At 36.1% G+C, this 24,659-nt stretch overlaps 1 protein-coding gene across 1 annotated transcript; it reads right to left on the bottom strand.

Annotated features, from left to right (window-relative positions):
* Positions 1 to 21,925: 21,925 nt before the first annotated feature.
* LOC121778904 lies at positions 21,926 to 23,565 on the bottom strand. The gene is made up of 4 exons (XM_042176293.1): positions 23,530 to 23,565; positions 22,568 to 23,445; positions 22,374 to 22,502; positions 21,926 to 22,299 (listed from the first exon to the last, which is right to left on the bottom strand). The coding sequence occupies exons 1-2, from the start codon at positions 23,563 to 23,565 to the stop codon at positions 22,651 to 22,653; spliced, it is 831 nt and encodes a 276-aa protein (XP_042032227.1). The 3' UTR covers positions 21,926 to 22,299; positions 22,374 to 22,502; positions 22,568 to 22,650.
* Positions 23,566 to 24,659: the final 1,094 nt, after the last annotated feature.

Here is a 24,659-nt window from a genome sequence, read left to right on the forward strand (position 1 = left end):
GTGTCCTAACCGCCTATGCCATAACCATAAGTCCCGTTCCGAAGATCCATAAGCCAGCATTGCCCTGCCAGTTTGAGCTATCTCGTCTACATAGTACAACCATCGGCGCTCAGTGCCACGCCCAATGATCTTCCCCGTCCGGATATCCTGTAGTAAACAAAATTTTGGATGCATCAACAGAGTGCAATTGAGTTCCCTAGTTACATGACTAATAGACATTAATTTTTGTGACAGAGATGGAACATAGAGACAATTTGATATTGTCAAAGTAGGAGAAATTTTCACAGTTCCCGCCCCTTCCACAGGAGCCAAATCACCACCAGCGGTTTCCACATAAGTACGTTTAGCTTGAAACAATTCATCAAAATCAGACTTATCATATGTCATAGTGTCTGTCGCTCCACAATCAAATATCCATCCCCTATCATCTTCTGTAACTGATTTTTTAACATGACACGCCTTGGAATTTTCAGAACCATTATCAAGGATTGCAAAACGATTACTGCACATAATTCTGGGGTCGATTCGCAATGTATCACAATTCTGGGGTGCAATTCCTAAATCATGCATGTAATTAGACATGCACAAGGGTCGTAAACCGCCGGTTCCGGGCCCGAACCGGCGGTTCAAGGGTCGAGAAATTGCCGAACCTGAATCGGCCCGCCTAGCTCCCGGCGGTTCCGGTTCCGGTTCCGGTTCAAAAAACCGGCGGGTTACGCGGCGGTTCAAAACCGCCGGTTTTCGGCTTGAACCGCCGGTTCCGGGCCGATTCTGCGGTTCGACGAATTTTTATTTTATTATTTTTTTTTTTTGCATTTTTCAACTTTTCAATTTTAATCAAATTAAATTACACTTTTCAAGTTTGTTTTTGTATGCAATGTGAGTAAATAAAATTGAAAAAAATACGGCTAAAGTTGCAATTTTATTGAAATTGCATGTTTACAAATTACACGTTACAAGTTACAACAATTACAAATTGAAAACATATGGCGGTCTGAAAGTCTTAAACAAAATTTAAATACAAATGAGACTACTAGTGAAGAACTAATTACAAATGACAAGAAATGACGTTGAAGTTCTTAAACGTATAAGTGTATTATATATATACTCTTAACCGGCGAAGAAGATCTTTCTACATAACTAAATTAAGGACACCTTTAGCAATTCAACTTTAAATGTTGAGTTTCGTCTAACAATCAACAATTATAGTAGAATTGTCAAAAGTTTCCCTCATTTAGCCGTATAGAGAAATATACTTCATCGACTAGAGTATATACAAATACAATTATGTAATTGTATTTGCATATTTTTAAAGTAGGAATTAATGGAAAAAAAAAGAAATAAAAGAAAAAGGACTTGAGCTCAACTTAAATTAAAAAATTTAAGTTGAGGTGCCTACGTATCCCAATTGCTCATTTGCATTAGGGAATCAAAGTCCACGTAGTTCTCTTACCTTACTTACCTATTTGGCTTGGCCGGCGGCGGTTGACGGTTGGCCTAATCTTCATCCCCGGTGAATTCATCTTGTGATCCCTCTTGACGATCATTCCAATCATTTTTTTGTTCTCGGACGTCAGCTTTGGCCCAATCATCAAGTAACATCACGACTTCCATATTTTTCGCCGAGAGCTTACTTCTTGATTCATCCAAAACGCGCGAGCCAACACTAAAAGCGGACTCGACGGCGACGGTTGAAGCCGGAACAGAAAAAATCTCCTTGGCCATTGAAGCAAGGATGGGAAAATCTTTGTCGTGGGTTCCCCACCAATCGAGGACGTCGATTTGGGCGGGAGGAGTAGGACCTTCATCACCAAAGGAAAAGAGTGATTCAAAATATAAATCTAATTCACTGACCATACCTGAGGACCTTCCGCCGGTGCTGTAGTTGTATAGGTCGGCTAGTTGGGATTGCGCGTCGGGGTCATCATAATCGGCTTGAAATGCAAAGCCATAGTTATGTTGTGGAGGAGGTGGTCTTCTGACTTGGTGAGTGGTATTATACTTGGTTTCATATTCGGTGTAGAGAGAGCGCAAGTTATACTCGAGGTTTTGTTGCACAACTGACCGGTCCGGGAGGTTTATTTGAAAGGTTTCTGAGAGGTCGACTCCAAATTCGTCACTGGTATCCGATTGGATTGCTTGAAGGGGACCAAGATCAATTGAACTCAAATTGTTATAATAAAAATCTAAAATTCTAGAGGTACCTGCTAATTTCCATTTTGGATCCAATACCTTTGCAATCAAAAACACGTTAGGAATCTCACTGAAATACTTGAGCCATTTTTCAATCATATAATACAAAACGCACATTAACTCGGGAGAAGAGGAAGCATTTTTCATTGCAGTTTTAAAACCAAGGGATATGTACATGCAATGCTCCAAAACACGAACAGCAGTGCAATAATCCGACAATTCAACAGTAGCATTTTTGAAATATTTGAACAATTTAAATAAAGCCAAACTGTTATCCCAACAACTATGCGAAAGATATAAATCACGGTAGGGGTTAGTTCTATAAAAATCACATAAAGCATCTTTATGTGTCAAGGTAGAATTCAGACAATCATATGTCGAATTCCATCTATGAGACACATCCATAGTAAAATTCGTGTACCTGACATTCTTTTGATGGCAATATTTCTTCCATGCTTTGCCAATAGCTGGCTTTTGATGGATTAATCTAACTGCATTTCTAATAGGAGAGACATGCTTTTGCCATAATTCAAGCGCATCCTGTACACATAAATTTAAAATATGGCAAATGCATCTTTGATGAAAATACTTACCTCCAATTACCGGTGTACAAGCCGCAATCAAATCGGCAATACTTGCGGTGTTGGCAGTTGCATTATCAAAACCAATAGAAAATATCTTGTTGCATAATTGAAACTCATTCAACACTTGTATAATCAAAGAAGCACTTCGGGTGCAGTGTGTGGACTTTCAAATTCTCTAAAACCAATTAAACGCTTGTTCAAAGTCCAACTGTTGTCCACAAAGTGAACCGTAATACCCATGTATGAATGACGGTTAAAACAATCCGTCCAAACATCTGAGCAAATGTTCACCCTGTGGCCCATGTTAACTAAATAACGTGATAATTCTACCTTTTTCTCCAAGCAGTGCCGAACGGTAGATCGTTGCACGGTCATTCGACCTATTCTTTTGATTGCTACATTCAACCCACTTTGCATAGTAACCTCAAAACTTTTGTCATCAAAAACATTAAAGGGCATATGCTTCATAGCCGCCCATCTAGTCATTGTATCATCAAAATTCTTTTTATCATATTTAAATAGAGGCGCACCTGACGAACCCGAGCCGGCGGGTTAGAAGTTTAGTTGGCTTTGGGTAGAGGCAGTGCCGCATTCTACCGAATGCTTTGCCACTAAATGGCGACGGAGGGTGCCATATCCACCACCGGCGGACCATTTGTACACTTTATCGCAATAGTTGCAGTAAACATGAAAGTCCGAAGTCTCTTCTTGAGAGTTCGGATCGTGAGAACTTGGAATCACCACCGCCACCTTCTTGTAGTGTTTGATAAAAATGTCCGATTTCAAAGCTTTTGCCGTGTTAGTGGGTGCAGGAGGAGGCATCTCCTCATTTCCGCCGGTGCTAGAAGGAATACGAGAATGCGATCTATCCTCGTTGTTGTCCGAGTCCGACGATATAGTAACGTCGAACTCCTCATCTTGTTGGGAACGACCTCCCCTACCCCCACCTTGTTGCATTTCAGCAAGTAGCATGGCAGTCCTATGATCTTCTTCCATCTACAAATATTATGTACGTAGAAGTTAAAAGTATGAACCCAAAAAAAAAATTAATGAAATTTTGTGCATGTGAATTGGAAAACAAATTTTTCATTACTTACTTGCATGCGTTCGGCTGCCAATCGGGAAACCTCTTCCATAACATCTCGACGACTAGGTCGTCGAGATTTTGAGGGACGCGTAGTGCTTTGATCTTGGGCTATTCCCTTGCCCCGATCACCACGTCCCGATCCACCACGAGAAGAAGACATATTGAATATATTGATAAATGAAAAGTAATATTGACTTGGAATGAAATATGTATAAAGTATAAAAGAAGTGGTAAATTATGAGCACAACAAATATAGTAGTGAGCAGAAAGTGTAGAATTAAACTTGCGCAATTAGAGAGAATGAGGAGAGAATAGAGAAATGGAGATTGAGAATGAAATCCTTGTTAACACAAGAATGGGGTAAGGAAATATGAAGGAGAAGTGGGGTATTTATAGGAGTAAAATTGGAAGAAATAAAAAAAAATTCAAATTTCAAATTTTCAAATTTTCGGCCGAACCGCCGGTTTACCGCCTGAACCGGCGGTTCAACCACAAAACCGGTGGTTTTTCCACAAAACCGGCGGGTTGGTCCACGGTTTTCCGACACAAACCGCCGGTTTCTGACCTCACCTAGCCCCTACGCCTGAAAAGCTTCCGGAACCGGCGGAAACCGGTCGGAACCGCCGGTTCAAACCGGCGGTTTTCGTCCAAAACCGGCGGTTTTCGCCCAAAACCGGCTAACCGCCGGTTCATACCAATCCCTACTTTGAACCCCTACGAACCCCTACGAACCCTATGCCGTTCGACCCTTTGAACCGGCGGTTCGAACCGCCGGTTTTGAACCGCCGGTTCAGGTTCAATATATTACCGAACCTGAACCGGCCCTTCCGACCCTGCGACCCTTCTGCCGGTTCGACCCGCCGGTTCCGGGCCCGGTTCCGGTTCATGAACCGGCGGTTCCGAACCGCCGGTTAACCGCCGGGCCGGGTCGGTTTGTGCATGCCTACATGTAATGGGGTTCTTTATCTAAATATAAGGTGGATTGTGAGTTTAGATTGAAAAACCTAAACCCGTTACCTCCAAAGCTTGTCTGCGCCGCGAGATTAGCTTTTGCTCCCGTCGACTACGCCTCCCTGCCGTTGACCACTGGGTTCGCCGCCCACCACCCGCCGGTTGCCATCTCCGTCGGACCACCTCCAGGTGTTCCATAAGAAGTCCCATTTGAATCGCCTCCAGACTGAATGTCTTGTTCGTTGGTAAGAAAACTGACGGCGGACCTCCCTCTCGCCGTCTGATTCCGATTTGGCTGCTTATGTCCGTCCTCCCACCATTCCGGGTATCCTATTAACTGGAAACATGTTTCCTTAGTATGTCGAGGCATATGACAGTGGGTGCAATAAAGTTTGGATTTATCTTCCTTTTCTCTATTCCGATTTGAGGCAGATCCGGTCGGAGGTTGGCCTCGCCGTGGCGGTTGCGGTTGCTGGCCACGCGGTGGCTGTCGATTCTGTTGATGCGGATGAGGAGGGTAAGAAGGACGGATTCTGAATTCGGCACCGATGCCGGAATCTGGAGGTAGGGTGCTGCCTCCAGATCCAGCTGTGTTCTTCCTCTTGTTTCAAAATCCCGAGCACGGTCTCGGCGTCTGGTGCAGGGTCTTCCTTTAACAACTCCCTCCGGAGTCCATCGTATTTGCTGTTCACGCCGGAGAGGGATTGATGGAGTCTCTTGATTTTTGTCTTCGTCTAATAGATCTTGACACCTTTGTCGCAACATGTGTATGGGCAGGGCTTCCGGTTATCCATCCCGACCCATAAGTTCTGTAGCTCCGCCCAGTAGGCTTCGAGTGTATCAGTTCCTTGAACCAGCTTGTTGGTTCGATCCTCCAGATCATATATCTGGACGAGATCCTTGCGAGCGCCAAACGTGGTAGCGAGGCTCCGCCATATTGCGGCCGCAGTTTGGTGTTGAGCAAACTGTAACACCAAGCGTTGCTCCATGTTTTGGATCAACCAAGAAAAAACGACGTAATCTTCTCCCTGCCATGATCTGAATTTCGGGTCGTCTTTCTTGGGTGGATCTGTATCGCCTTCAAGATGGTCGAGCAATTCACGACCTTCAACTGCTATTTGCATTAGACGAGACCAGACAGGAAAGTTATTCCCATCTAGTTTGATTCCTATTGAAACTGATTCGATTGTTTTTGTGGCCATCGGTTGCTTTCACTTGATTTTGCTAATTGGTGCAGGTTCAGGGCTGATATGAGTCGTGTGATGAACAAGATTATGAGTTCTTGTGCTTTGAAAAAAAAACAGCTTGTGTTTAGGGTTAGGATCGTATGGCTCGTGATACCATGTTGAATTGTATTGGGGAGAATGTATCAATTGTATTTAATGAATTATAACGTTTACAATGATCACCCTTTATAGAGGGAGATGAAGTAGGGAGTAAGAAATACATAATATACACCTAAAAATATACACACTCTATATGGAAATAAATCCCATGATATCCTCCTAATTTGATTTGCTCGTATATTCTAACACATCGTGCTGGAGAAGATGTGAGATTTCATATATGAAGTCAAATGATTTTATTCTACGTACACAAAAATGTGTGGTGGAGATTTAGTTATAGGGTTATCACATAAATATGGGTTATCATTATAACGCACCCCTATATATATATATATATGGGTGCGTTAAAATGACAACACCTCTTAAAATAACACCATACCACCATTCCTTGCCAATCATTTGTACACATGGACGAATAATAAGGTGCCATGTGGCAAAAAAAAGGGTAAAAATCTCGGCCAGCAATATGCAACACTCTATACAGCAATTTTTCTCTGCCAGCAATATCCAACACGCTATACAGCAATCTATAGATTGTTGTGTAGCGTTTAAAATATTGTTGTGTAGCGTTTATAATATTGTTGAATATGTGGTGTCACAGTGTCACTTTAAGAGGTGTGGTCATTTTAACACAAACCTATATATATATATATATATATATAGGTATTTGATCAAAACAAAAATGGTCTTAAACCAAGAATTGCAGACGGGTTTTTGTCCATTGGATTAGACAATCTAATCTTTAGATTACATTAATTAACGGCTAGATTTATTAGGAAGATATTATTATTTTAATTACTTATAATCTAAAAAGGTTAATTAAGTAAATTGCATATTGTCGTTAGTTATAGTATTTCCTATGATTGTGCTCCTTCATCTCTCCACTAACTGTTCTTTAGCGTAGGTTATCAACCCATAATTTCTTCTCCTTTAATCTTTCGTCAAATTTTCATACCCTATTCCATTTACTGTAGTTCTGCTAAGTCTTAACATTTGAAGATATGCAAAAATTCTCTGTCGATGTAGTTATTGTGGTGTAGTATACGATGCCATGACCCAAATATTCATTTATTATGACACAAATTAAACATACGATGCTATGACCCAAATATTCATTTATTATGACTCAATGTATGAATTCTCATATACTATTATTTGTTGTGCCTGATTATGCTTATTATGACTCGTACATGCATATATTATGACATGAACTGCTAATTTACATAATCAATTTTTTCTCACAAGTTAGCTTGGTTATTGTACAAAATTCCCACAACAAATTAATGATTTTATTTTTATCTTTTTTGCTCAAAATGGCTCTAACATGTACGAAGTATGACATAGAGTCATCTTATACTTTGTTTTTACTTTTCAGAAGAGATCAAACAACCATCATATTTTACATTGGTCATAGAGTCAGAAAAATAATTCATATTAAAGTCTAATTTGAAGAAACAATAAAATCCAAAGCCATTTTAAAGTATCACCCATTGATGAAATAAAATATTTGAAAACCCATATGTTAAATACACACATAATTATATCAATGAAACATACTTTAAATCCAAAATTCATGACATGGCCACTACAGAAGCTCTGTAGCTTGCTATCATCTTTTCAACGTCGATCGTCATTTTCTTGTTGTCTGTTGCATAATGTTTGGATGTCGATGTTTTATTGGAAAGGGGGCTGTGATTATTTTCGGCCAACTTCAACGCAATACTTTTTAGCTCTTAAATACTTAAGCGCACCCTTATATCTAGTCGATAGTCCACAATTCCAATGGCCTTCTCTCACCCATGTTGACTTCCATCTGAGAAAATAAACATTGCAGTCACTTATGACATAAAAGTGATACAAACATGACCTAATTCATATATTTCACTTATGACATAGAAGTGATACAAACATGACCTAATTCATATATTACTACTACATAACCCATAAAACTATTCCAATGCTAATCAATGACCATACATTTACTTTAGGTGATTCCAAATTGAATGCAACCTATAGAAACAATAACAGTTTGTAAACATGACACAAAGCTGTTACATATATGACCTAATACACTCATATTCTGATATGACATATATAATTGTTTAGTATGACCCAAAAGCATATCTATTTTTTTAATAATTGTTTTTGCATGATTCAATTGTATTACCTCTCGGAGCTTTTGGGATCTTTTGTAGCTTTGTCTTCGCGGATGTTCTCTCATACACTACGTGAACAACAGATTTAAATTACAAATCGGCCTGATTTTGTCAACTTTAAGTCATGGGTTACAACATCGTACTAACCTTTTCCGTCACGAGGTGCGGATCCAGAGGCTCTAGTGTTGACCATGGTTGTAGTAGCTTTTTTGTTATCCTTCTTCGTCAAGTTTTGAATTCTGCCAAGGTTTTGTGGTAGAGGAATCAGTTTTTATGGAAAACTCGATTTTTGGTGCAGACGAGGTTGAGATAGTGGAGGAGACGACTAATGTTTACAGATTTGTATGGTTTGGGCGATTGGGTAGAGATTTTGGTGATGGGGTTGAGATTTGGGTGTTTTGTCGTGTAGATTCTAGGGTTTGTTGGGATGGGGTTGAGATTTTGGTGAGAGAGATGCATTGAATGGCGAGGGAACCGAAGAATCTACTTAGAAAACGTGTGGAGTAATGATCCCAATTAATCTGGTCTTAATTAACGGAAGGGCGGTTGTTTATATTTTCTATACCTAAATTACCCTTTCATAACATAGATCAATCCTATTATGACCCACAGAAATTGTTGACAAATCCATATCGTGGCCATTCATTTCCATATCTTACGGTCCATAATTGGTCTGTATTTCTATACTTAAGGGCTTCTTTTGATAGATTAAAACCCTATATATATATATATATATATATATATATATATATATATAGGGTTGTGATCAATGTCGAACTAATTTTAAAGACCGAACTAGAGACCAAATCTGGGCCATTAGATCTAGTTTTTTTGGTGAGATGTGCTGCTGTGTAAATTTTTCGGTCTTCATTACAAGCTCATTTTACTTCATTGTATAGATTTATTACTTCATTCCGTACGTAATACCTTGAAACTACAACATGTTTTTACTTTCTTCCAGTAGGTTTTGAAATGATTCAACATATGTTTCATTTGAATTCATTGACCTGAGTTTTTACTTGATTTACATTAAAAAATGCAATTTATTCAAGTGCGTCTATTACTTCATTCAGAAACGTTATTACTTCATTGGATTAGGTTTTTACTTCATTCCAGTAGGACTTCACATACTTCATTCCAATAATTTATTGCATCATTCCATGTGTTTATTACATCATATCAGCGTTGTGGCGGTGGTGATAGATATTGTAGAGAGAAAGAACGACACCCGACGGCGAAACCGCATTTACGTACTAGAATGAAGTAATAATCCTACTGGAATGAAGTAAAAACCTACTGAAATGAAGTAAAAACCTACTGGAATGAATTTAAATCTTTGTAACATGTTTGTATGACTTATTTACCTTCGGATGAATTAAAATAGGCTCGTGATGAAGGTGAAAATAAATTATAAATTTGTGCCTCTCATCCATAAAAAACTAGATCAAAAAACCCTAATTTGGTATGGTTCGGTGATTCGATCTTTAAGAGTGGATTTGTGAATAATGGGACTATATATATATATATATGGGAGCATTAAGGTCCTTACAACCCCTTAGTCTTAAACTTAACACTAATATCATCCCTTGGATTAAGGATCTCGATGGTTGGGATTTAAAACATCCGTCCTACATTACTCCCTTTTGTTTGGTACATTACCTGGGTAAAATGGGAAAGACACAAACTCAAGCATCAGTTGTAAACTGCGTGTCCATGAATTCCGCAATTTAATTAAAACTGTTGATTTGTATCGCTCTCTCTCCACATCATATCAAAATTGCGTCTCCCCCAATTCTCTCTCATCAGAAACCCTTCCATCCCCATTCTTCCACCCCAAATCTCGTCAAAACCCTAGCCTTCACTGTTTCAGGCAGAGTTGAAGACGGCGCCGAGGAAGATTTTAGGAATCGACCATCGTATTGTACATTATTTTGAGTTGCTGCGTCGTTTGAAGCATATATTTCATTTTTTGTATCGATTTCAAGACGACCGTGAACAAGGTAAGAGTAATCGACTCTCCTTTGGTCATTAGTTTGCTAAATGTACATCATGAGATTGATTTCGGTCTTGGTGGAGGTTTTTTTTCCAGGTTTTCAATTTGGGTTTTTGACTGACAGATTGTCAGTTATTTCCGTCAATATATGGTCTTTTTTGTTCTGTTTTGGTGCATTTGGTTTGTGTTTCAGTGTTTTTCATTGTAGATTCGATTTTTTGATGACCACATTTACATGAGTATGTTGTAGAAAAACTTTTCCGGTTTTTGTTTGTTGTCATTAATCGATTTCTTGAAAAAAAATCCAGCACCATTGTCTCCTTCCTTGCGCTAGGGTTTGTTCGTAACACTGATTTTGTTTGTGTGAGTTTTTCTGGATTCCGATTAGGTGTTTTTACTGCATTTTGTGTGAGTTTTTCTGGCTTCCGATTAGGTGTGTGTGTTTACAGCAAGTACATGTACATAATGGATTCTTCAATCTGGGAAATCAACATTTGAAGTAGTTAATTGCAAACAATTTGGCTTCTGACATGTCTTTATATTGGTTACATCATTTGACTGTTTTTCTTACATTATTCATGTAGAAATTTGAACACGAAGGAAGTTTAGAAAATGTGAACAAGGGAAGGCCTTCGAAGAGCCAAGCAAGCCAAGATACAGGTGAGTCAACAATTAGTTACACGTGGTTAGTGTTTTTATATGATTTCATTTTTTTTTATGTATTTTGGATTTTATACAGTAAATAATGTACGAAAATCGGCCTTTAATGTACATGCGTAATACTAAATGATGTACTTGGGTAAGGATTTAATGTTTGGCGTTAATTGAATCCATACCCTTTGGGTTTAGTAATCCATGAGGGTAGGTTGTAGTACTCACTCACAAAACGAAACCATCACCAAAGTTAGGGAGTTTGAATCATTCCCTTAGGGTTTAGCAATCCATGGTACTATGTTATAGTACTATCACATGCATTGAATTTCATTTTTTATTGTGTTTTGGATTGCATACATTAAAAAATGTACTAAAAGTGACATTTAATGTACATGTTAAATAGTAAGTGATGTACTTGTGTAAGGATTTAATGTGTACATTAATTAGTTATGCATTGATACATTATTCAGTCTTATGTGTACATCCAGTCTTCTAATTTGCAGCATCATATTATATCGATTATTTTGATTCGTACAATTCTTATTATGTATTGATACGTCGTGTTATTAGCCATTCAATTTACATCTAGACTAATAAATGTAAGCTTGTCTTATTAGAATCAAAGTGGACAGCGACCAACTTCGATGATGACTTTGATGAAGACATTCCCCTTTCATTTATACACCAATTTCGAAAGGCAATGGCTGCAGATACGGAGGTTGAGCGTGCTGCCGCGCCAAAGCGTTTACATTATTTATAATATTCATGTTTTCATTGTTTATAATATTTATGTTTTAATGTACATTTTTTCTCTTTTACATTAATGATAGCATTGTGTGCATTATCCAATTATACATTATTTATGGTATGAATAGTACATTAATTATAAAAAAAATGCGTACATTATTTATTAAGCATGTTGGTAATGTACATAGGGAACAATAATGTAACGCATCATGACATAGTAAAGTACCATTGCAATAGAATGATTGGAAGATGTACATACACATCATAACTAATGTAGTCATTCACTTATAAATAACGTATGAAAATTCATAAATAATGTAGAATGATGTACATAAAATACATAACTAATGTAGTCATTCAGTAGTGAATAATTTATGAAAACTCATTAATAATGTAATGATTCAGTAGTAAATAATGTAGATGTCAAAGCAGTTGTTAGAAACAATATGTTTGGAAAACAAATGAAAATATATCAAGATTTTTTTCCCCTTGCGCTTCTCATTGCACATATCCATATCTTTTTCTGGACATGATCTCGAATCTTTTCCTCCGGGAGATCATATGACTAGCATCTGTACACAAAAAATAAAATAATTGTCACTAAACATAATCCAAACTGTATACATTATATGATTACTTCTGTACATTATTCACTGTTAGTCATGTACATTATAAGACTATATTAATACATTATTTCATGTACAAAATTCAACACACATTAGAAAGCAAAATTTTATGCATGTGTTAGTAACATGCCCTAGCCCCATGGATTACTAAACCATGTGGGAATGATTCTAATTCCATGCCATTGATGATGGTTTTGTTTTTGAGTCGGTACTACAACCTAGCCATATGGATTGCTAAACCCAAAGGACATGCATTCAACTCCCGCCAAACATTACATCCTTACACAGATACGTCATTCAGTATTATGCTTGTACATTAAAGGCCAATTTTCGTACATTATGTACTGTATGAAATCCAAAATACACATAAAAAATGAAATTCAATGCATATGGTGGTATTATACCCTAGCCCCATGGATTGCTAACCCCAAAGGGTATGGATTCAATTCTTGCCAAACATTTAATAATTAAACATGTACATGGCGGGCTCGAAAATGCGTGGATTAAGATTGGATCAAGTTATATGGAGGATAACTGAATCGGTTGGACTAGTTAGCAAATTGTCGTTGCCACTTAATCGAATCAATCCTCGAACCGAAACGCGCCAAAGATAATATTTATAACTCCCGATTTCGCACTACTTTAACAGTAAAGCGGCAAGTTCGGGGTCGATCCCACAGAGAAGTTGGTGTGTCGAGTGTGTGAGTAGTGAACAGGGGGGTTGGCTGCTGCCACGCTTTAACTTGGGAGTTTTTACTACGGTTTTTATCTAGGCAGAATTCAAACTAGCTAGCTTGATCAACGAAAATTTAAACACTAGGTCAAGTAAATTGCAGGTAATAACATAAAAGTAAATGCGCGATTTAAAAGAGAGAATAACTTCGATTAAACTAAGATACGATTACAGCGTGAAAATAAACTAAGCTAACACTTCGAAAATAAAGAAAGCGGTAAACTGAGAAGAATCTCAGCGGGAAACTTAAGTTACGCCGACAGAAATGGTTATTCTGCAGCGCTCCCTTCGGTCGCCCTTTTAACTACCCTATCTAAGCTAAACTAGAGATCTGAACTAAACTAAGCTAAGAGAGCAGAACTAAGCTAAACTAAGCTAGAGAGCTAAACTAAGCTAGAGAGCTGAACTAAGCTAAACTAAGCTAAACTAGGCGGAAAGTAAAGTCTCGGATCAACGAAAATTTAAACACTAGGTCAAGTAAATTGCAGGTAATAACATAAAAGTAAATGCGCGATTTAAAAGAGAGAATAACTTCGATTAAACTAAGATACGATTACAGCGTCAAAATAAACTAAGCTAACACTTCGAAAATAAAGAAAGCGGTAAACTGAGAAGAATCTCAGCGGGAAACTTAAGTTACGCCGACAGAAATGGTTATTCTGCAGCGCTCCCTTCGGTCGCCCTTTTAACTACCCTATCTAAGCTAAACTAGAGATCTGAACTAAACTAAGCTAAGAGAGCAGAACTAAGCTAAACTAAGCTAGAGAGCTAAACTAAGCTAGAGAGCTGAACTAAGCTAAACTAAGCTAAACTAGGCGGAAAGTAAAGTCTCGGATACTTTCTTGTGGTGGCGCAGCCTCTATTTATAAGCTCGATTCGGCCTCCAGCTGGATAACGATCTTGACAGGGAATATTCACTCATGCAGAGGATGAGCGACTCATTGATTGCTACGTGCTCTTTCTTCTAGAATAACAACGCTTTTGGATAACAAATTTCTGATCGGTTCGTCCTGGGGTCTTCACAAGCTGGCACGTCCCCTTCTAGAACGTCGTTCTAGGTAACAGAATGGTGCGCCACATCCAGCTCATTTTCTCACGTTTTCCTTCTAGAAACCAACGGTCCACACTTTAACTGCTTGACCTCGCCCCTTGATCAACTCCCCCGATTTTTGGCCTTTTTCGCCTTTTGTACGTGCTTGATCAGTTCGGCCTTGCTGCCTTGGACAAGTAGCATTTTTGCACATTTTAACACTTGTTTGCGCGATAAACCGATCAAGTAGTATATGTTTTACCCCCAAAACTGATGCATGAAATGAGCCTTATCAGTACATCATTTAGTTCTACGCATGTATATTAAATGCCAGTTTGCGTACATCATCTACATTATGAAATCCAAAATACAAAAAACAACGAAATTCAATGGACGTGGTGGTACTACACCCTAGCCTCATGGGTTGATAAACCCGATGGGAATGATTCAAACTTCCTACCCTTGGTGATGGTTTCGTTTGTGCGTGGGTACTGCAACTTAGCCTCATGGATTGCTAAACCCGGAGGATATGGATTCAATTCTCGCCAAACATTAAATACTTACACACATACATCATTTAGTATTACGCATGTACATTAAAGGCCACTTGTACATTATTTCGTTCTACTTTGCCTAAACATTATTCCCTGAAACACGTACATTATTAGACATTACGCGTACATTATTTCATGTACCCATGTACTTTCATAACATTATATTTCGTCATTAATTTCACACTTCTCGCTGCAACTTTTTAAATTAACATGAAATACCTAACAACAATGGAACATAACAAAAACAGAGATTTATGGTCTACTCACATAGTTTAGTTGATTAAATACAGAAAAAATTGTTCAACTTTGAAGAAGTTTAAATTGTTCGAATTGATTGAATATAGCAAAATTGTTCAGACTCCCATCATAACTTGAATTGTTCAACGTTGTTCAGATACTTTGAATACAGCAAGAATTAGATACTACGGATAAATACGTACCTTCTTCCATCGTTGAATAACACGGGATGATATGGCAGAAAATAGTTAATCAATTGGTTGATATTTCTGCAGAGTTCTAGAGTTGTTCGAATTGTTTGGGAGACGACAACGATGAAATCCTTCTCAGAACGGCGCAACCAAATATTCACAGTGATTATTATTTCTTAATTGTGGAAACAAAATCTGAAGAAATAATATTGAATAGGGCTGACAATTTTTGACACGACACGATAACACGATACGAATCGGCACGACATTAATGAGTTTGGGTCAGAGCTTATTGGGTTCGTGTACTTATCGGGTCGACCCATTAAGGACACGAAAATTTCGTGTCGTGTTCGTGTCTGGTTTGTGTTATCCGTTAACAAATAATATTTTAATATTATTAATTCTTATTATTTTCATTTTTCATTTTCGTGTCGTGTTAGTGTCGGGTTCGTGTTATCCGTTAACAAATAATATTTTAATATTATTAATTCTTATTATTTTCATTTTTCAATACTCATTAAATTTAATTGACTCATGTACGTGTTGTTATCGTGTTGACCCGAAGTGGTTCGTGTCGTTAATGGGTTCGTGCCGTGTTCGTGTCTGAGGGTAGCGAGTCGTGTTCGTGTTCGTGTTTGAGGTTTTCTTAACAGGTCGTGTTCGTGTTTGTTGTTATCTTGTTCGTGTCGTTATCGTGTCGACATGATAACGACCCGGCACGCACGATTTGCCACCCTTAATATTGAAGCGTGATTTATGGGAAACGCATAACTGCCTATTTTTTTGACTTCCTTTCATACCCTTTTGTAATTTTTAAATTAATATTTTAATTCTATGTGGCTTTACTATTAACCTTTAGACGAACAAAATCGTATGGGTGTTATTAGTTTTATGTTTAAGCAATATTTAGTGTAAGGATGTGAATACATTCCTTTATATATTAGGCGAATCCGAGCAAAACATCGCCAAATCCAAATTCGCCGGTGACTGCCCCTGGCTCGGTCCTCGTCCCAGCCCTCGCCTGCGCCTCCTGCATCCCCCTCATTAACGGCTCTGGCGACGAAACCTAACATAAACCAACCAAATCATCGACATCAAAATCGATCGACCAAATCAAAACAGAAGTAGAAAAATCCTAAAAAATTCATCACATCAATTCCATTCCGCATTCCTAATTTTTTACCTCAGCAGTCAATCACTTCAAATTCGGTCCATTATAAATCAATTTGATCGAAATCTTGAAGCATTCATGGTAAGAAGGGTTCATAAAAGGCACAATTCTACTGCTGACGAACTTGCGTCACTGCATTATATACCTAGGGTTCTTCGTTGCGTCGCTGAAAGAGGAAAAAGGAAGAAGATGAAAGAGAAATAAAAATGATAATTTACTTCATTGTGTTCCTAAAAGAGGAAGAAGGAAAAGGATGAATTGAGAAATAAAAGTGATATTTACTTTATTTTTTTAAATGTGTCAAAAACGGCTAAACAACTATTCAGCGTTTGTTTATCACGGGGCGCCGTCAATTTTGGACTGATTCTGGTCCGACTTCAAATGTGTGGGATGTAATAATTCAATACGTAATGTCCAGGACGAAAATTGTAAACACGTCATATCTTTAGGACCACTTGTGACCTTTCTCATTAAATAATAATAAAAATTAACTAAACATTAATAAGTTAAATTAAATACTCTTATTAATCATGTACTATGTAAAATGGCCCGATGCAATTTTATGTTGATAAGTGGAAATTTTCATGTTGGGGAATCGGTGGCTGACCTCCTAGTCCCCAATCCGCCGACGAGGTAAAGGATATATGGTAAAATAGTCGATAGTGATTAAAAATTAAATGAAAAGGTATGCATTTTTGTGGTAAAAACAAAAATGATTTCAAACATAATAATTGAGTTATTTTTTATTGTTAATATCCAATAATTCAAATCATATACTCCCTTTTTATTCTAAGTTAATTGACTTATTTTTTTAAGAAATCCTAATATATTTGAATTGTTTTTATTTTTTATAAAAAATAATTTTATAGTACTACCTTTTTTCTATCTTCTTAATATATTAAATATCTCTTTCTTAATTTTCATGGCAAAATAAACAATTCAACTAATACAGAATGAACGGAGTAATAAATAGTAAGTAGTAGCTTAAAATTCAATGCATATAGCGTCATGTTATTTAGCAAATTCTAATTTGCAACTCACGTTTTATCAGTTTAATGTACATAGAGAGGATGTGAAATATTAGGTGATTCATAGTAGCGCTATTAAATCTGTTCTATAATTCTTTCCATCCTAATTTTCTTCCTGTCACGTCACATTTTATTCCAAGTGCTGGACCTACAATAGCATCCTAAATTCTGTCCTTAAAATTACCCTATCACATTTTCCACCACTATTTTTTTTAAAAAAATATTGTATTATCAAATAAAATAAAATTGAAAAATAACATAAATTAAAGGCAATACCAAAACATGCTTAATTTAAAAAAAAATATTACAAAGAAAAAAATATAAAAAAACAAACTAGATAAAGGGTGATAAATAGAATGAAAAAACATGATATTATAGAGTGAAAAAATAGTTAGAAAAAAGAATCGACAGTTTTCTTTGGGGATAAATCCGTCATTAAATCTGCTGATGATCGGTGGTCGCGCAGGACGTGTGCTAAGGCATTTTCTTCGGCCAATGTCTCGCTATAGCGCTCATAAATCTGCCAATAGGCGAATTTATGGGCGCTATTGCAAATGCCCTAATATCATTAAATGCTTCCTTGATATATGAAAGCAGTTTTGAGTGATTTTAACTTTTGCTATCGTCATTTGCATAAAAGTGAAAAAGGTCATGCAAGAACTTTTCACTTGTTACGCGCTACAAAATATATTGAAATTTAATTCTAGAAATCAAGTTTATTGTATAGTTGAGCAATACATATAACATGAGAAACAAATGCAAGATTTATAATTTAATAATAAAACACAAAATATCTTAACTTTTCATTCTAGAAGTCAAGTTTTATTGAGGAAATATCTTTTTTGGTCCACGAACTATGTCAAAGTATCATTTTAGGTCCGTGAACTTTGAAAATATCATTTGATGTCCTTCAACTATGAGTTACTATCATTTAAAGTACTTTTTACTATTTCCAAATTTTTGTGGATGAAAATACCCTTAATACCTTGAAGGGTATGTATTTTTAATAAATTTATCACATTCTCATATATTTTATAAATATCTTCACTATATATTTTTGATGAATTTTCTAAATATAATTTAACCTTCAATATTATCACTTAATTTTGTGACATACAAGAAAAGTTTCTTCTTCAACTTTTTATAATTAAAAAAATTAATGTCAATATTGAAGTATAGTATTTATTTTGATTTCAATAAAAGGTTGAGTAGACCATGAGATCTTTTTAGTTCTCTCCATACTTGAATATTGACATTAATTTTTATGAGTATCTATATCTTAAAAATATTTTGAAATTCTGTAATTATAAAAAGTTGAAGAATGAACTTTTCTTGCATGTCACAAAATTAATTGATAATATTGAAGGTTAAATTATATTTAGAAAATTCATAAAAAATATATAGTAAAGATATTTATAAAATACTAATGTGGTAACTTTATTAAAAATATATACCCTGCAAGGTATTAAGGGTATTTTCGTCCACAAAAATTTGGAAACAGTAAAATGTACTTCAAATGATATTAACTCATAATTGATGGGTCTTAAATGATATTTTCAAAGTTCACGGACCGTTCGTGGACCAAAAAAGATATTCCCTCTTTATTTTATAGTCGAGCAATATATATATATATATATATATATATATATATATATATATATATATATATATATATATATATATATATATAGGGTCCCCTTATTCCCACAACACCTTCTTAGTGTAGAACTAGAGACTAAATATTAGCCAATGGATTTTAATTTAGTGGCTGGGATTAGAGCTCCTACATCTTAAATTCGTAATTCATCCTGTGAATTAAATTGTTCAGCCAAAGGGCATCTTAGTCATTCTGTAAATGAGTGTAATTGGGTAAAAATGAATTTAGCGTCAATCAAGGGAGACTGTATTAGGGTAAAATCAAAAGTCACCCTTTCAATCTTCCTGCTCAACGTTTCATCTTCCTCCCACTCTCTTCTCCCCCAACGCGGTGTGTCTTACTCCCATTCTCTTCACTCATTCACCGATTAATTCCTTCCGTCGGCATTCTCCACCACAGCTTATCTGTGGAATTTCAACATGGTGGAGACAAGAACTAGAAAACAACAATCTACGAAAACCTTACAACCTAACCTCGAAAATTTTGGTTTTAGATGAGCGGATGTTGCGCTCCAAAACTTCATCTGGAGTCAGTGAGTTCAAAGCATTTGTTAATTTTGTTTATATTTTGTGTTTTCGAATTCTCGTAGTTCTTCAAATAAGTTTAGTGCATATGGTAATTTAGTTCATCCTTTATATTTTCTGATTCTCGTTTTAAAGTTCACTGCATATGGTAATTTAGTTCAACATCACCTGAGGTATTTCTTTCTGATTTCTAATTTATGATTTATGATTTATGTGTGTTGTTACTGGATTTATGACTTTTTATTTTGAACTTGTTGTACATAGAGAAAACAAATAGGCACATCCTAAGGAGATTAGTATTGATATTAACAAAGAAGAATTTAGAACTGATCCACAAGAGAAGTTTTTTATTTTAAAAAAAAGTGTACTGTTTAAGTTGTCAATTTTTTATTTTCTGAGTGTTCTGCAACTTTTTTTGCTTAGAAACAATGAGTTGGTAAATATGTTTCATCCTAAGTTTGTAATGTGAATTGATTCCTGCTTAAAATGAAGGGATTCCTAGATAGTATGAATTATTTTTTCCGTTTGATGAGTTCGTAATGTGAATTGATTGTTGTATAACATGAAGGGATTTCTGGACAATATGGATTAATTTATCCGTTTGATGAGTTTTGTCAATAGGATTTCTCCAAAAAATTTAACAGGTGTGGAAATTTGGTTCGAATTTTAAATTTTTGGAAATTTAAAATTAGAATATGAAGTTATTAAATAATAAGATGAAGTAATAAAAAGTATAAGATGAAATTATTGTTACGTTATGAAGTTATTTTTTGGAAGGTTTAAATTAGAATATGAAGTTATTATATTATTTTTTGGGGAGGTTCAAATTTTGAATATTTGATTAATATGTGTATTTTCAATTGTATTAAATCAGAAGTGTGATGCCAAGAAGCCTGTTGCGAAGAGGAATGTCAAGGCCAAGCGCACAACCGCATATGAAGGAAAAAACGGATGCATTGATGGCGAAAATCAAAACAAGAAGATTAATTCAAGCACACACTATCCATTTTCATTGTATATTAACTCAGTCGAATAAGATTTTTTATATGTATTTGAAATCTTATTCGGTTCACACTGATTATCAATTTGGTTCTACTAAACTTCAATTGGTTTGAATTGTTTATGTATTATGGTGAATCAAATTGCTAGTATTGTGGAACTAATTCTCAATTCGGGATTTCTTAGTGATCTTCAATATATGAGTTTTGATTTGTTTCAATGGTTCAAATCTGATTCAGTTTAACTGTATAAGGTGAATTGATTATAATATAGGATGAAATGATTTTCTAATAAGATGAAGTTATTTATTTTGGATTGTTGAAATTTGTTTCATTTTAACTGAAATGTTTCTATTCTCAGGTGAAGTTATTTTATTATAAGATGAAATAATGTGATTATAAGATGAAGTGATTGCATACCTTAATTTCTAATTTCGATTCATTTTTAGTGTATTTTGTGGTGAGTTGATTTTCAAGATTTGAGTTTCGATTTGTTTGATGGTTCATTTTAACTATATACCGTGAATTAATTACATTATAAGATGAAGTCATTTCGTAAACAGATGAAGAAATTATATCATAAGATGAAGTTATTTGTTTTGGACTGTTAAAATTTGGTTCATTTAACCGACATGTTTCCATTTCTCGGATGAAGTTATTTCATTATAAGATGAAGTACAGTAATTATAAGATGAAGTGATTGAACGGCGACATTGTAGCAGCGGCGGCGGTGGCACAATACATTGGGGGCGAGTTGCGGGTGAATTTCAACCTGGGACTGACCTCGAGACGGTGCCCGAACAACAACGCTAAACCGCGAATAGGGAGGGCCGAGGCGCGGTGTTGGGAGCCGAGTTATGGGCGGTAACCGACTCGAGGTCAGTCGGAGATGTAATTGCAGGCGTGAAATCAATGGAGATTAAATTGCAGATGGTGAATGTAATTGCAGGTGTTGAATTGCATATATTGAATTGCAGTCGATGGAGATGTAATTGCAGGTGCTGAATTAAGACATGGTGTGCGTTAATTGCAGCCGCATAATGGAAATGTGTTCATCTACTTGCAGGCGTGAATTGGTGATGGAGATGTAATTGAAGGTGTGAGCGATGGTGTGAAGCAATGGTTGAAGACGATCGATTCTGAAGATAAATTCCAAATTTGTGTCGCATGATTTAAGGAAAAAAACTAACCGCTGCAGTATTTGTATTCCAATTTAACCCTTCATCTGTTTTTTGGAATTAAAATAATAAGATTTCGTTGATTTATTATATCCACAAGATTATAAAATCGGATGGCTGAGATTTGGTCTCTAGTTCGGTCTTTAAAATTAGTTCGACATTGAATACAATCCTATATATATATATATATATATATATATATATATCATGAAACAAATGCAACATTTATAGTTTGATAATAATCAAGTGTCAAAATATAAATTTGATGGAAATGAAAAGGCCTAGTTTAAAGAATGTTGACATTTATTCTCGAGTATTTGAGTTGGTCTCTTGCACGATTTCTTGCAACTATTTCATCCTCTGTATGATTTCGAGAAATGTGATCCCACGGCATATTCGTGCTAAGCTGGAAAGGTCGTGGATCAACTGTTATTCTGTGTAGTGCAACACCATGCTTGACAAACTTTGCAATCAATTCAAAATGATTAAACACACCACGATAACCAACAAACTCTACTTCCTTGGCATGAGAATAAAACTTGCAAAATTTCTCATCTCTATTCCAAAGACGAATTATCTTATCTCTGTCCCAAATGTCATTACCATCATGCAAGTTATCATCACAAGTATAACACTCTTTGCCTATCTCTTGATGTGATGCCTATTAATCATCAAAACAAAATAGGAGTGATTAATCATTTTGCGAATAAGTTAGAGATACTGATAAATGAATACCTCTACTACAAATCTCTGCACGCAAGGTGCCACTTCAAACCATGGTAGGATAGACCATTTGTTACAGTAATTCCTCCCAATGACCACCACCAATTCCTTAAGATTAGGCATCTTCTTCTTCATAGTGAACTGTACAATATATGTATGTAAGAATTAAGTTAAATTTATTGAAAATCAACACAAAGTGTATGTACCGTGTAGTCAATTTTGAAGGAAGTGTATATCTTGAGAGTATGTAACTGTAGAAGCACAGAACGAAACATGTGTAAAATGTCTTTTATGGCTCTAAAATGACGAAATTGCAGATCCGGCTGAATCCAGAGGTGAGTAAGGAGAGGAAGATCAATGATGACAAAACGACGACAAGGTGCTTGATGCAGACAACCTCCGATTCTTGGACCACTATTGATTCGAGGTTCCTGCACTGGCTGATTTCTAGGCATTTGAACACCGAAGAGGTCCCAACAACTTGAAGAGACGAAAGGTTGTCTATTTCAGACAAGGAGAGTTGCTCGAGTAGACGGCAGTTCCCCAACATAAATGCCACGGCCTCACCACTCACATTCACTGAATGTAAACACAGTTTCTTAAGAAGCTTCAAATTGTCAGGGAAGTTCCCTTGTTTGTATGGGAAAGTGTAACGCTTTTCTGGTAAGTAATCGATCAAGTTCAAATCAAGAGTCTCAACCTTTCTAGTGACAGCATAGTTGAGCCAATCATGGATCCATAGTGTGAAAGATGAAGATAAATGAAATGACAATCTGAAACTGACAAGATTAGAGGAGGATTTGGGGAGTAGCTGTAGTTGGGTGAGTAGGCGATCAACCCATCTAACATACATGCATTGTAATGTGTAGGTCCGTGATGGTGATGTGCATACTACTTCGAACTTACTGGGCTGCTGCTTCTGTAACGCTGCAAAGTAATCGATATGTAGATCTAGACTGGATGTGAACATCCACGAGTACCTCAATCGAGAACAAAGTATGCTAGTCGCCATAGCTTCTTTCATGCTCAATGAAGACAATACTAACCCTAATATTTCATCCGGAAGCGCGCTAAATCGATCATCCTGCAAAATCATATCAAATCAAATTACTTTTTTTAACATAACTTAACAACAACAATCAGTATGTATACAAACAAAAGAATTTACCGTGTAAGCGAGTCGCCTCCGCTCGACTCTCGCCATTCTTATTCAACTCTCTCTTTAACCCCCTATGTAATGTTGTTTATATATACTCAATTTGAGTTTTGTTTTTTATTTACGAAATTATCGGGTAGAAAAAACATTCTACAACCATAAATCAAATCTTCTACTTCTAAAGAGAAATCTTCTTTTCCGAAATAGGATAAATATAATAGTTTTGGACATATTCTTTGTATTATTAAAAAAATGAGAATATATTAAACCTTTTTATTCGAAGAAATTAAACAAATCTGTAACAAATTAATCTCATATCTATCCCTTTGTTAAAGAGGTTGTTTGCTAAAGCGCAGCGAATTATGGTTAAGTCGTTATTGTTAATACCATAAACCTTTTGGTAATATCTAGGCCTGGGGAAACGGTTCTCGGTTCTTGGTTAACCGAGAACCGAACCTTATTTTATAGGTTCTCGATTAAGGTTCGGTTCCGGTTATTAAGTTTAAGCTAATCTCGGTTCCGGTTCTAACCGAGAACCAAAAAGTGAGAACCGAATAACCGTTATTTTCTAAATATGTAATTTTTATATATTTATTTTAGTTTTATTATTTTGGTTCTAGAAAGTAAAAATTAGTTTGAATGATGTTGGTTTATATTGGTTTTGGACTTAGTATTGGACTTGTTAGAGTTTTGGTGTTTGATGATGGAATGGAATCATGGTTTTTGTCTTTTTGATTTCACGACTTATTACTTAATGTATTACTATTGCACTTGAGTTCGGTTCCTTATGTGGAACCGAGGACCGAACCGATCGGTTCCTCGAGGAACCGAATCGACAAAGGGTTAGGTTTCAGTTCTAGATTTCGAAAAAAATGGGAGTCAGTTAACTGACTAATCGGTTCGGTTTTCCGACCGAATTCCCACCCCTAGTAATATCTATACCATTACAAACATGCTCTAGTGCTGTAGTGCATATTTCCGTTGCTTCGTCCTTTGTGTGCACGTGGTTTTCTCCCTTCTTGAGTTTTCCAAGTTTAAATCTTGGTATCGTTTCGCTTTGTTTACATTTCTTTTTCTAATAAAAACGTGTTTAAATATTTATGGTAAGAATAAGGAAACCCAAATCAAAGAAATAGATGCAA

This window comes from Salvia splendens, chromosome 19, assembly GCF_004379255.2.
Source record: "Salvia splendens isolate huo1 chromosome 19, SspV2, whole genome shotgun sequence".
In the NCBI taxonomy this organism is placed as follows: domain Eukaryota; kingdom Viridiplantae; phylum Streptophyta; class Magnoliopsida; order Lamiales; family Lamiaceae; genus Salvia; species Salvia splendens.

Coding starts and splice junctions, on each gene's coding strand:
- LOC121778904 (XM_042176293.1), bottom strand. CDS start 23,565: ATGGCGAGAGTCGAGCGGAGGCGACTCGCTTACACG. Junction 23,446..23,529: donor GGAGGCGACTCGCTTACACG/GTAAATTCTTTT, acceptor ATGATTTTGCAG/GATGATCGATTTAGCGCGCT.